The sequence below is a fragment of the Terrapene carolina genome, unplaced genomic scaffold (genome assembly GCF_002925995.2).
Source record: "Terrapene carolina triunguis isolate 2854851 unplaced genomic scaffold, T_m_triunguis-2.0 Scaffold84, whole genome shotgun sequence".
Classification (NCBI taxonomy): domain Eukaryota; kingdom Metazoa; phylum Chordata; order Testudines; family Emydidae; genus Terrapene; species Terrapene triunguis.
Window position 1 is genome coordinate 36,588,999 of NW_020664435.1, and position 12,617 is coordinate 36,601,615.

The 12,617-nt window shown below is 40.8% G+C and overlaps 1 protein-coding gene across 3 annotated transcripts in view; it reads right to left on the reverse strand.

Moving 5' to 3' along the window:
* The window catches only part of TRDMT1 (tRNA aspartic acid methyltransferase 1), a 41,247-nt gene extending 29,709 nt beyond the window's left edge, over window positions 1–11,538 (reverse strand). For all 3 annotated transcript variants that reach the window (XM_024193323.1, XM_024193322.1, XM_024193324.2), the window contains exon 1: window positions 11,474–11,538. In XM_024193323.1, coding sequence (XP_024049091.1) covers window positions 11,474–11,537 — 64 coding nt within the window. In that variant the 5' untranslated portion in view covers window position 11,538. The remainder of the gene's footprint in view (window positions 1–11,473) is intronic.
* Window positions 11,539–12,617: the final 1,079 nt, after the last annotated feature.

Consider the following 12,617-nt stretch of genomic DNA (forward strand, 5'->3'; position numbering starts at 1 on the left):
TTTTTTAAACAACTAACAAAATCATCCAAAGCCCAAGATTTGGTAGTGATGGGGGACTTCAACTATCCAAATATACGTTGGGAAAATAACACAGCGGGGCACAGACTATCCAACAAATTCTTGGACTGCATTGCAGACAACTTTTTATTTCAGAAGGTTGAAAAAGCTACTAGGGGAGAAGCTGTTCTAGACTTGATTTTAACAAATAGGAAGGAACTCATTGAGAATTTGAAAGTAGAAGGCAGTTTGGGTGAAAGTGATCATGAAATCATAGAGTTTGAAATTCTAAGGAAGGGTAGAAGGGAGCACAGCAAAATAGAGACAATGGATTTCAGGAAGGCGGATTCTGGTAAGCTCAGAGAGCTGATAGGTAAGGTCCCATGGGAATCAAGACTAGGGGGAAAAACAACTGAGGAGAGTTGGCAGTTTTTCAAAGGGACACTATTAAGGGCCCAAAAGCAAGCTATTCCGCTGGTTAGGAAAGATAGAAAATGTGGCAAAAGACCACCTTGGCTTAACCACGAGATCTTGCATGATCTAAAAAATAAAAAGGAGTCATATAAAAAATGGAAACTAGGACAGATTACAAAGGATGAATATAGGCAAAGAACACAGGAATGCAGGGGCAAGATTAGAAAGGCAAAGGCACAAAATGAGCTCAAACTAGCTACGGGAATAAAGGGAAACAAGAAGACTTTTTAATCAATACATTAGAAGCAAGAAGACCAAAGACAGGGTAGGCCCATTGCTCAATGAAGAGGGAGAAACAGTAACAGGAAACTTGGAAATGGCAGAGATGCTTAATGACTTCTTTGTTTCGGTCTTCACCGAGAAGTCTGAAGGAATGCCTAACCTAGTGAATGCTAATGGGAAGGGGGTAGGTTTAGCAGATAAAATAAAAAAAGAACAAGTTAAAAATCACTTAGAAAAGTTAGATGCCTGCAAGTCACAAGGGCCTGATGAAATACATCCTAGAATACTGAAGGAGCTAATAGAGGAGGTATCTGAGCCTCTAGCTATTATCTTTGGAAAATCTTGGGAGACGGGAGAGATTCCAGAAGACTGGAAAAGGGCAAATATAGTGCCCATCTAAAAAAAGGGAAATAAAAACAACCCAGGAAACTACAGACCAGTTAGTTTAACTTCTGTGCCAGGGAAGATAATGGAGCAAGTAATTAAGGAAATCATCTGCAAAACACTTGGAAGGTGGTAAGGTGATAGGGAATAGCCAGCATGGATTTGTAAAGAACAAATTGTGTCAAACCAATCTGATAGCTTTCTTCGATAGGATAACGTGCCTTGTGGATAAGGGAGAAGCTGTGGATGTGGTATACCTAGACTTCAGTAAGGCATTTGATACAGTCTCGCATGATATTCTTATCGATAAACTAGGCAAAGACAATTTAGATGGGGCTACTATGAGGTGGGTGCATAACTGGCCGGATAACCGTACTCAGAGAGTTGTTATTAATGGTTCCCAATCCTGCTGGAAAGGCATAACAAGTGGGGTTCCGCAGGGGTCTGTTTTGGGACCGGCTCTGTTCAATATCTTCATTAACGACTTAGATATTGGCATAGAAAGTACGCTTATTAAGTTTGTAGATGATACCAAACTGGGAGGGATTGCAACTGCTTTGGAGGACAGGGTCATAATTCAAAATGATCTGGACAAATTGGAGAAATGGTCTGAGGTAAACAGGATGAAGTTTAACAAAGAGAAATGCAAAGTGCTCCACTTAGGAAGGAAAAATCAGTTTCACACATACAGAATGGGAAGAGACTGTCTAGGAAGGAGTACGGCAGAAAGGGATCTAGGGGTTATAGTGGACCACAAGCTAAATATGAGTCAACAGTGTGATGCTGTCGCAAAAAAAGCAAACATGATGCTGGGATGTATTAACAGATGTGTTGTGAGCAAGACACGAGAAGTCATTCTTCCGCTCTACTCTGCGCTGGTTAGGCCTTAACTGGAGTACTGTGTCCAGTTCTGGGCACCGCATTTCAAGAAAGATGTGGAGAAATTGGAGAGGGTCCATAGAAGAGCAACAAGAATGATTAAAGGTCTTGAGAACATGACCTATGAAGGAAGGCTGAAAGAACTGGGTTTGTTTAGTTTGGAAAAGAGAAGACTGAGAGGGGACATGATAGCAGTTTTCAGGTATTTAAAAGGGTGTCATAAGGAGGAGGGAGAAAACTTGTTCACCTTAGCCTCTAAGGATAGAACAAGAAGCAATGGGCTTAAACTGCAGCAAGGGAGGTTTAGGTTGGACATTAGGAAAAAGTTCCTAACTGTCAGGGTGGTTAAACACTGGAATAAACTGTCTAGGGAGGTTGTGGAATCGCCATCTCTGGAGATATTTAAGAGTAGGTTAGATAAATGTCTATCAGGGATGGTCTAGACAGTATTTGGTCCTGCCATGAGGGCAGGGGACTGGACTCGATGACCTCTCAAGGTCCCTTCCAGTCCTAGAATCTATCTATGCTTAGGGACATGGTGGATTTTCCATCAATTGAAGTCTTCAAATTCAGACTAGATAGCTTTCCAAAAGATATGCTATACCTCAAACTGCAGTTAGGGGTTTATGCAGAAATTACTGTGTGAGGTCATATAGTCTGTGTTACCATAACATCATAGCAGACTAGGGTTTGAAGAGACCTCAGGAGGTCATCTAGTCCAATCCCCTGCTCAAAGCAGGACCAATCCCCAACTAAATGATCCCAGCCAGGGCTTTGTCAAGCCGGGCCTTAAAAACCTCTAAGGATGGAGAGTCCACCACCTCCCTAGTTAACCCATTCCAGTGCTTCACCACCCTCCTAGTGAAAAAGTTTTTCCTAATATCCAACCTAGACCTCCCCCACTGCAACTTGAGACCATTGCTCCTTGTTCTGTCGTCTGCCACCACTGAGAACAGCCTAGCTCCATCCTCTGGGAACGCCCTTTCAGGTAGTTGAAGGTTGCTATCAAATCCCCCCTCACTCTTCTTTTCTGTAGACTAAATAAGCCCAGTTCCTTCAGTCTCACCTCATAAGTCACGTGCCCCAGCCTCCTAATAATTTTCGTTGCCCTTCGCTGGACTCTCTCCAATTTGTTCATATCCTTTTGGGGGGCCCAAAACTGAACGCAATACTCCAGATGTGGCCTCACCAATGTTGAATAGAGGGTAATAATCACTTCCCTCGATCTGCTGACAATGCTCCTACTAATGCAGCCCAATATGCCTTTAGCCTTCTTGGCAGCAAGGGCACACTATTGACTCATATCCAGTTTCTCATCCACTGTAATCCCCAGGTCCTTTTCTGTACAACTGTCACTCAGCCAGTCAGTCCCCAGCCTGTAGCAGTGCATGGGATTCTTCCGTCCTAAGTGCAGGACTCTGCACTTGTCCTTGTTGAACCTCATCAGATTTCTTTTGGCCCAATCCTCCAATTTGTCTAGGTCACTCTGGACCCTATCCCTACCCTCCAGCATATCTACCTCTCCCCCCAGTTTAGTGTCATCGGCGAACTTGCTGAGGGTGCAATCCATCCCATCATCCAGATCATTAATGTAGATGTTGAACAAAACTGGCCCCAGGACCAATCCCTGGGGCATTCCGCTTGATACTGGCTCCCAGTTATGCAGGAGGTCAGAGGAGATCCTAAATCTGGCCTTAAAATCCAAATTATAGAGCACTCTTGTCCACTTACTGCTATGGTGGAGGCGGAGGTAGTGACCTAAACATACAGAAATTCAAACAGATGGAAGTAAAGTGGCTACCTCTGTTAGTTTTAGATTTGGAAAAGGCAATCCACAGTTTATAGCTCTCCGTAAAAGCTTGAAAATAAAATTTCAGCTGCTACCAAATATGTCCTTTTACACTTGACAACGATTCCCTGCCATGTGTTTCTAACAGACCTTAAAATTAGCATAGATCTGTTTATATTTATTGCTATAATATAATATACTCCTGCACCAGAATCATCAATGTCAGCACAGCACATGGAATAGATAGCATACTGCCAAGGGCAGGGTCTGGCAGATTTGAAAACAAAGGGAATTCAGAATCAAAGTAACTATCTACTGTAGAAGATTATGAAAACAGATGTAAGAAGAAAGAACGGTCACATTTTATGCCAGTTCAGTTTCCCTTTAGAATAAACATTAAAGATTTCATTTTTGGTCTATTATTGACTTCTAGGTATAGGTATTAGCCTGGGCCATCAGTCAACATGATGCTTGCTTCCTGCAAGATAATCAGTTTCTTCCTTCCCATCACCACACACTCAGTACCTATGCCTGCACAGTAGAACAACCGAATGTTGATTTTTATAATTTTTAACCAGCACTATTCTTGTGAAAAAAGCTATATTTTAGAAATTGAAGACTCTGCCCAGATTGACAATATGGTTTAATTTGGGGTTTTACTGGACTATATTTCTGCCTGCCTATTTTTCTTTTATTTAAATGTAACTGTTCTCAGTGACATAACACAGATCATTTATATTTTACAGGAGTGAACAGCAATCAGACGTTTGATGCTGAAGTTTACTTTCTAGAATGTCTTTGGCCAAGACCCTTTACAATTATTGAGATAGCCAGATAAAATGGTAGCCATAAAAAAACAGAAATGACAGACTGCACATAGATTTAAATCCTTCTTTTATGAAACTTAATCACTGGGAAGAAAAAATACAACTGAACTTGTAACCCAGAAGTGGTACCTTTTAAAGTTCTTCTCTCATATTTCATGCAAACACAAATTTTAAACATCCAGCTAACTAGAAGTTTGGATGGAACAGACTTGGAGTTAATTGTATATGGGAAAGCTGCCTAAATTAATAAGCCATGAAAAGTTTGTTTTATTTCATTGGGGTTTTTGTTTGTTTGGTTTTGATTTTTGCTTGTTTGTTTGGAGGAGGGTTGCTATGGAAGAGGACTAGAAGAAAAGATGACTTTTCTAAAAACAAAACATTATAATTTTCATTGCAGATGTTCTGTGGTTAAACAAATATATATGGCAGTTTTTGGTGTCTGACATCTTAACTGTCGAAGTCTCCTATTTCTTAACAGTGGAGAGAATGGCCTGGAGCAGCAATCACATTACCTTCTAATGGGAATAAATAGGATTAAATTCTGCTTTCAGACACCCCAAGGTAAAGGCCCAATCCTGAAAGCCTCAACCATGTGTGCAATCCCCTTAACTTTAACAGAACTATTCACACACATAAAGGTCTGCAGAACAGGGCCTAAATGAGGGACTACTCCATTGGCTTCAAGAGACTAACTGGACATGTCTGAGAGCAGAGACTCCTGCATTCTAATCCTAGCTCTGTCACTGACTCCCTTTGTGACCTTAGTTAAAGCACTTATCAAAATTATGCTGTTTGCATTTCTTATGTTACTAAACATTAAAAATCTCCTTTCAAAGTTTTAAAAGTGCTAAAACAACATACTACAAACTTCACTGTGTATACTGAAGTATCTGTATGTAAAGTATAAGCAAAAAGTTGCAGATTTTTCACCATGAGTTTCAGGACTGATGCCTAAATTTAGTAATAAAGAATTGAACACAACTCTCATGTCTCCATTGACAATAATATACTAATGCTCTCTGTGTGCTACTGACGTGAAAATATTGGGGAACAAGCCTGGTCTGTATAAATAAGTCACCACGTGTATCTCCTACTATGGGATAAAAACTGTGGTTATCTCAGAAACCACTATATAGAAGCATTGTTGCTAAATGTTGAATTTTTTTTTAGGGCTTTATTTGGTATGGTGGTTGCCATTATCTTGCAAACTCTTACACATGCACTTCATGATGAGTGAGTAATTATATTGAAGTTTAATACACGTGTAAGATGTTTGCCAGATCAGAGAATAAAAAGATGCCAGGGAGTGTGGGGGAAGGTAGTCTTAGCTTGATTATGGAAAACATCTATTCACCAATTACAAACAGTAATAATTTTACAGAAAAACATAAGTTAGTCTACCTCTAAGTTAGATGTTAATGTGGTAGGGAACCAACACTGATACTCATCTTGGCAGCATTGTAGAAATCCTTTTGCAGAACTAGTCTCTCTTGCTGCAGACTGTCGCTAAGGTTTTATATACAAACTTTTCTTTTTAAAATAACAAACAGCTTCTTTTCCTCTCATTTTTCTTGGACATACACATTTACTGGAATCATTACTAAAAGATGCCAATGAGCAACCTACTCTTGATTTCTCGTGAATCCTGCTGACTATACTCCACAGCACTGGTGAATGCAGGATCTCTTTTCTTCCCAAACATTTGGAGGAAACCCCCATAATGCCCCACTACCAGATGGTGCTGAGAATTCTATTGTCTCCTGTCACATGACAGCAGAAGAATTCCATTAGAGAAATTTATGCCATGGTGCCACTCTTGTTTATAGCTGCATATGCACAAGTTTGAAGCACACATGAATTCTTGCTATTATACAAGAAAAAGTAATTGCAAGGAATTTTTACTTTCTTCCTCTAATCTCCACATGAAAACAAACATTTGAGTCCCACTTTGCCTTTACTTTGTGCCTTTATAAGGATAAACATCATGAGTAAACTAAACCCAAATGGCTACAAGACACATTAAAAATGTAGATAAAGCAACAGAATGGAACCCTTTTTATTCATGCTGCGCAGTTATTAGTCATAACAGGACTCAAAACAAGACTTGGCTGCAAGTGTAAAATTTGCAGATTTTAAAGGGACATGGAAATAGGGCACCAAGGGGCAGTTTGTGCTTCTCATCACACACTTCCCATAAAGAAAAATAGCCAGATCTGAAAAAAGTAATGTCCGCTGTGATGCAAATGGTATTGTATCCATTTGATATGCAAATTTCAATTGGTACTTAACCCTTCAACACTATCCAGGGTCATTCAAACAAATAAGAATTCAAGCCTCCCACTAAAGACATGAGTCGCTTCATCTGCTCTGGATGGTACCTCTACAAAAGAATCCTAGCCATACTATTTGTATTTATTGTAATTTCTTCATTTGAAAGTAAACCCAAAAGAACAGAAATGTAAATTACTATCGACACTGACACTGCTGCAATTGTTCAGAAACTCCATCTGTAATTCTAAGCTGTAACTGAAAGTTCTGGAAATAAACGGAACATTTCTGGGACCAATAGCAGTGATTTAGTTCCCTCCCGCCCCTCACAAAAAAAACCATGTCCTAGATGCAATGGTGATGATTTGGTCACACTCCCAACATTCTCAAGCACAAGCAGTATGCAGTGTGGTGTTATACAATCATTATACTTTTTGCTCACCTATTTGCAATACTCTCATATTTCTCCGAGGCTACATCTCAGAAAGGCTCATCTCTCATAGCTAATTTGTTGCTTTTATGCTGTGGTATTACATTTCACTTGGACCATTGGCATCTGTAGGACCCCCTGAGATTCCCCAAGAACTTTTAACACATTAGTATCAGTATTTGTTAATCATTGGAGGATGTTACTGTGTGTTCACAGAGTGTCTATGATTATGTTAACAACAGAACCAGATAACATCTGGGGATGATTTTTCCCATACCTATAGATACCAACATGTGACAAGTTGATAATGGTGTGGATTCAGTCTATTTTTCACGGAATCTCATGGAAAGCAAGATAAAACATTCAGATTTTATTTTAGAATTAAGACTATGTTAGACAGGAATACAAGAAACAAAGTATCTGTCTCTTTTTCTTTCAGTTAAGATTCCAGAATCTCTAGAACTCTCAACAAAAATACCTGTGGCCCGTACTCTCTTCCAAAGACACCTTTAGAGAATGAGAGAGGTGTTTGGTCCCTAAGACAGTTATTAAGACTTAGCTGTCTCTACTATTCCTACTTTTTTGCATGTTCACATATTTTATTGTCTTGCCTTATAGTTACTGTAACACTTATACACACAAATATTATAATAAAACAATAACCTATTTTGTGTGTGTTTTGGGCAACCCATTTTAAATACCTTGTTTTTCTCTTGCATTTTATTCTGCTGGCAAGCTCCCCTAGTTGCGTTCTAAATCCTTATTGAAAGCTTTCAATTTGCACTACAGTTAACTGTATTTATAAACCACAAACCACGTCCAAAAAGCTCTTGTTTAAAACTATGTTCCTTCATTTTCCACCTCCTACTGTTTCGGGAACTTTAATAGGCAGGCACCTGGCAAAAGACGAGATGAAGCTGCCTGATTTTCCAAATAACTTAACAAAGAAATGAAGAAAACAGACATTACTGGCATAGAAAAAAAATGCATTCCTTTATGCCCAGGATAAGCACAGTTATTCATAATAACCAAAGAAAATGGAACTGAAGGTAAGGGGGGTTCAGTCAAAAGGAAGATCTCTTAGTCTGGCATAGGAGAGAGAAGTGACAGCAAGTCTAAGGGCAGTCTACACTACCACGCTACCTTGGCGCAGCTGCGCCACTTAGTGCATCTGGTGAAAACGCGCTATGCCGATCTGAAAGCACTCTCCCTTCAGCATAATTACTCCACCTCTGCGAGAGGCAGAAGCTATGTTGGCGGGAGAGTGTCTCCCACTGACATAGCACAGTGTGAACAGCACTTAAGCTGATTAAATTGCGTCGCTCTGGGGGGAGGGTGTCTTTTTCACACCTTGAGCGACATAAGTTACATCGACTTAAGCAGCAGAGTAGACCAGCCCTAAGGATATCACCTTATTAGTCTGCAGAGCACCTGCGTTGGTGTGCCTAATACTGCAGGTTTTAAATGTTTTTATAAACCACTTGAAGAGACCTTGGTAATACCTGGCCAGAGTATTTAAGTTGGTCCCCCTTATTAGACTTTTAGTAATTAAAATGCTGGTTGGGAGAAAAAGGGGTGTGTCTAAGATATGTATTTAATTACAATACTTTCCTTCAAGCCAACTAGTGTTGTCCCTGAAATTCTTGTTCATAAATTCAGGTTTCAGCATAATCCAATTGAATTTATAATTTGGCAGGAATCGTTCCAATATTAACTAAAATCATTACAAATACTTCAGCCCTAATAAAGGCTAAAAATTAGGCTGTCAATTAATTGCAGTTAACTCACGCAATTAACTCAAAAAAATTAATTGTGATTAATCGCAGTTTTAATTGCACTGTTAAACAATAGATGACCAATTGAAATTTATTAAATATTTTGGATGTTTTTCTACATTTTCATATATACACCTCTACCCTGATATAACGCGACCTGATATAACATGAATTTGAATATAACGCGGTAAAGCAGTGCTCCGAGGAGGGCGGGGCTGCGCACTCTGGCGGATCAAAGCAAGTTCGATATAGTACGGTTTCACCTATAACGCGGTAAGATTTTTTGGCTCCCGAGGACAGCGTTATATCGGGGTAGAGGTGTATTGTATTCTGTGTTGTAATTGAAATCAAAGCGCATATTATTTTTGATAATATTTGCACTGTAAAAATGATAAAAGAAATAGTATTTTTCAATTCACCTCATACAAGTACCATAATGCAATCTCTTGATCATGAAAGTGTAACTTACAAATGTAGATTGTTGTTGTTGTTGTTACATAACTGCACTCAAAAACAAAACAATGTAAAATTTTAGAGCCTACAAGTCCACTCTGTCCTACCTCTTATTCAGCCAATCGCTAAGACAAACAAGGTTGTTTACATTTACAGGAGATAATGCTGCCCTCTTCTTATTTACAATGTCACCAGAAAGTGAGACCAGGCATTTGCATTGGCACTTTTGTAGCCAGCATTGCAAGGTATTTATGTGCCAGATGTGCTAAACATTCGTATGCCCTTTCATGCTTCAGCCACCATTCCAGAGGACATGCTTCCATGTTGATGATGCTCGTTAAAAAAATAATGTGTTAATTGAATTTGTGACTGAACTCCATGGGGGGAGTCCCTTGCTCTGTTTTGCCCCCATTCTGCCACGTATTTAATTTTATAGCAGTCTCGGATGATGACTCAGCACATGTTCGTTTTAAGAACACTTTCACTGCAAAACGCAAAGAAGGTACCAATGTGAGATTTCTAAAGATAGCTACAGCACCTAACCGAAGGTTTAAGAGTCTGAAGTGCCTTCCAAAATCTGAGAGGGACGAGGTGTGGAGCATGCTTTCAGAAATCTTAAAAGAGCAACTCTCCAATGCATAAACTACATAACCTGAACCATCAAAAAAGAAAATCAACCTTCTGCTGGAGGCAGCTGACTCAGATAATGAAAATGAACACACGTCGGTCCACAGTGCTTTGGATTGTTATCAAGCAGAATCTGTCATCATGGACACATGTCCTCTGGAATGGTGGTTGAAGCATGAAGGGACATATATTTAGCGCCAGATGTGCTAAAGATTTATCTTGCGACACCGGCTACAACAGTGCCATGAGAATGCCTGTTCTCGCTTTCAGGTGACATTGTAAACAAGAAGCAGGCAGCATTATCACCTGCAAATGTAAACAAACTTGTTTGAGCTATTGGCTGAACAAGAAGTAGGACTGAGTGGACTTGCAGGAGCTAAAATTTTACATTGTTTTATTTTTGAATGCACTTATTTTTTGTACACAATTTTACATTTATAAGTTCAACTTTCATGATAAAGAGATTGCACTATACTACTTGCACGAGGTAAATTGAAAAATATTATTTCTTTCATTTTTTTACAGTGCAAACATTTGTAATAAAAAATAAATATAAAGTGAGCACTGTACACTTTGTATTCTGTGTTGTAATTGAAATAAATATATTTGAAAATGTAGAAGACATCAAAAATATATAAATAAATGGCATTCTATTAATTTTTTTAATCACACAATTAATTTTTTTGAATCGCCTGACAGCTCTACTAAAAATACTTCTTTTATAACTATACACCACAAAACACAGGCCATCCTAAACCAAAACCCAGTGGGTTTTTTTCAATGAAGTGAAAGCAAATATGCACACAGGTAAAAACCCAACAGGTCTCACTCATGCATGTTAAATACACTCTTAATTTGGGATTAGTTTTAGGGCATCCTTGCAGAATTCTACTTGTCTGCAGCCCTGGAGTTCGACTTTTGGCTCTGATGGGTTTTTTGACCAGACAAGTAATATCTACCTAATATGAACAGTAATGAACCTACCACCACTATGGCAGCAGGCAGACGAGCAGATCTGGGCTTCGGCCGGACAGTCTGCAGAGCAATTTTCCCACCCTGTTCCCCCCAAGTTTACAGAGCTGTTTTCCCCAAGCACAGCTCTGCAGACAAGCAGCTCAGATGCTCCGGACTGCTACTATCAGCCCCCCACGCTACCAGAGCTGGGCTCATGCGCTCCTCTGCCTGCGCACCGCGCACAGCCCAACCTGCACAGGTGCCTGCGCCAGCCCACGGCGGGCACCGCCAGCCCAGGCCCGCCAGGGCTCCGCCTGGGGCGGCACAGGCCGGGCCGAGCGGCGGTGGGAATCCCAGCCGGGGGGGGAAGGGGGACCGCTGGCGGGGCCGGTACCTGTCAGCGCCTGGTGCATCCCACCGATGCCACTGTACAGCTCCAGCACGCGCACCAGCCCCATCCTCCCGCCCCACGCGCAGCACCTAGCTTTCACTGAGCATGCGCGGGTGTTGTGCGCATGCTCAGTAACGTCAGCTGAAGCCAGTGCCCGGCCCCTCTCCCCCTCCGCCCTCACTTGCCCCCAGACTGCTCCCTGCGGGAAGCGGGGGAGGGGCAGAGTCGGAGCCGGGTCACTGCTCCCAGAGTGGCGGGGTGGGAGCGGGGCCAGGGGCATGAGCGCGAGCTGAGACGGGAGGAGAGGCGCTGCCAGACGGGGGAAGTTGGCTCGGGGAGAGAGAACAGGAGCTGGGGCGAGCCATGGGCAGTGGCTGGCAAAGCAGGGGGTGGGTGGCAGCCTGGCTGCATGTGTTCCTGGCTGGCTGGTCCATGCCAGCCCCCTCTCCCCACGGCTGCGGTGTTAAAGGCCCAGTGCTGCCCAGTTCCTGGGCTCCAGATCCTCACTAACTTCTGAGGCTCTGGGCTCTAGGAGACTGGATTCTATGTAATGTGTGTGTGACTTACACATCCCACCCACCCCCAATGCAAAATGTTCACACGTGTTTTTACTATTTGACTGTTTCAGCCATGTTTTTAACCTTTCAAAGAATCCCTTTCCAGTTTTCCCAGCTGTGACCTGTCTGGATGCAGCTTTATAACATTGCACAAAATTGTCTTCTCCGATTGCCTGAACTGGACTTCCGCTGTAACTGTAGCTTCCTTCCTTTCAGTTATTTCTTTTTATTTTATTAAATGTTATTTTTATCTTGCATTGTTTTTAGCACTCATTTATCTTGGTTAATATTGTGCATATTCATGTCATTGTGCTATTTAATTTATGTTTTTAATAGCAAGCAAACATTTACAATACCAATTGAGGCTAGTAGTTTAAGCAATCACAACTCAGTGTTTTGAAGTAATAGCACTTCATTGTTTTTGTAATTTATAATTTTTATTTCTACAGTTTTATTTTTTTCCTCTTGTACCACAAGTTTACTCTTTTTTAAGTTTCCGTTGATCCTCCTGTGACGTTGTGCAGTCTATATGGTTTTATAAAAATATGATAATTAGTGAATATAATGTAACTGGGATATGCTTCATGCAA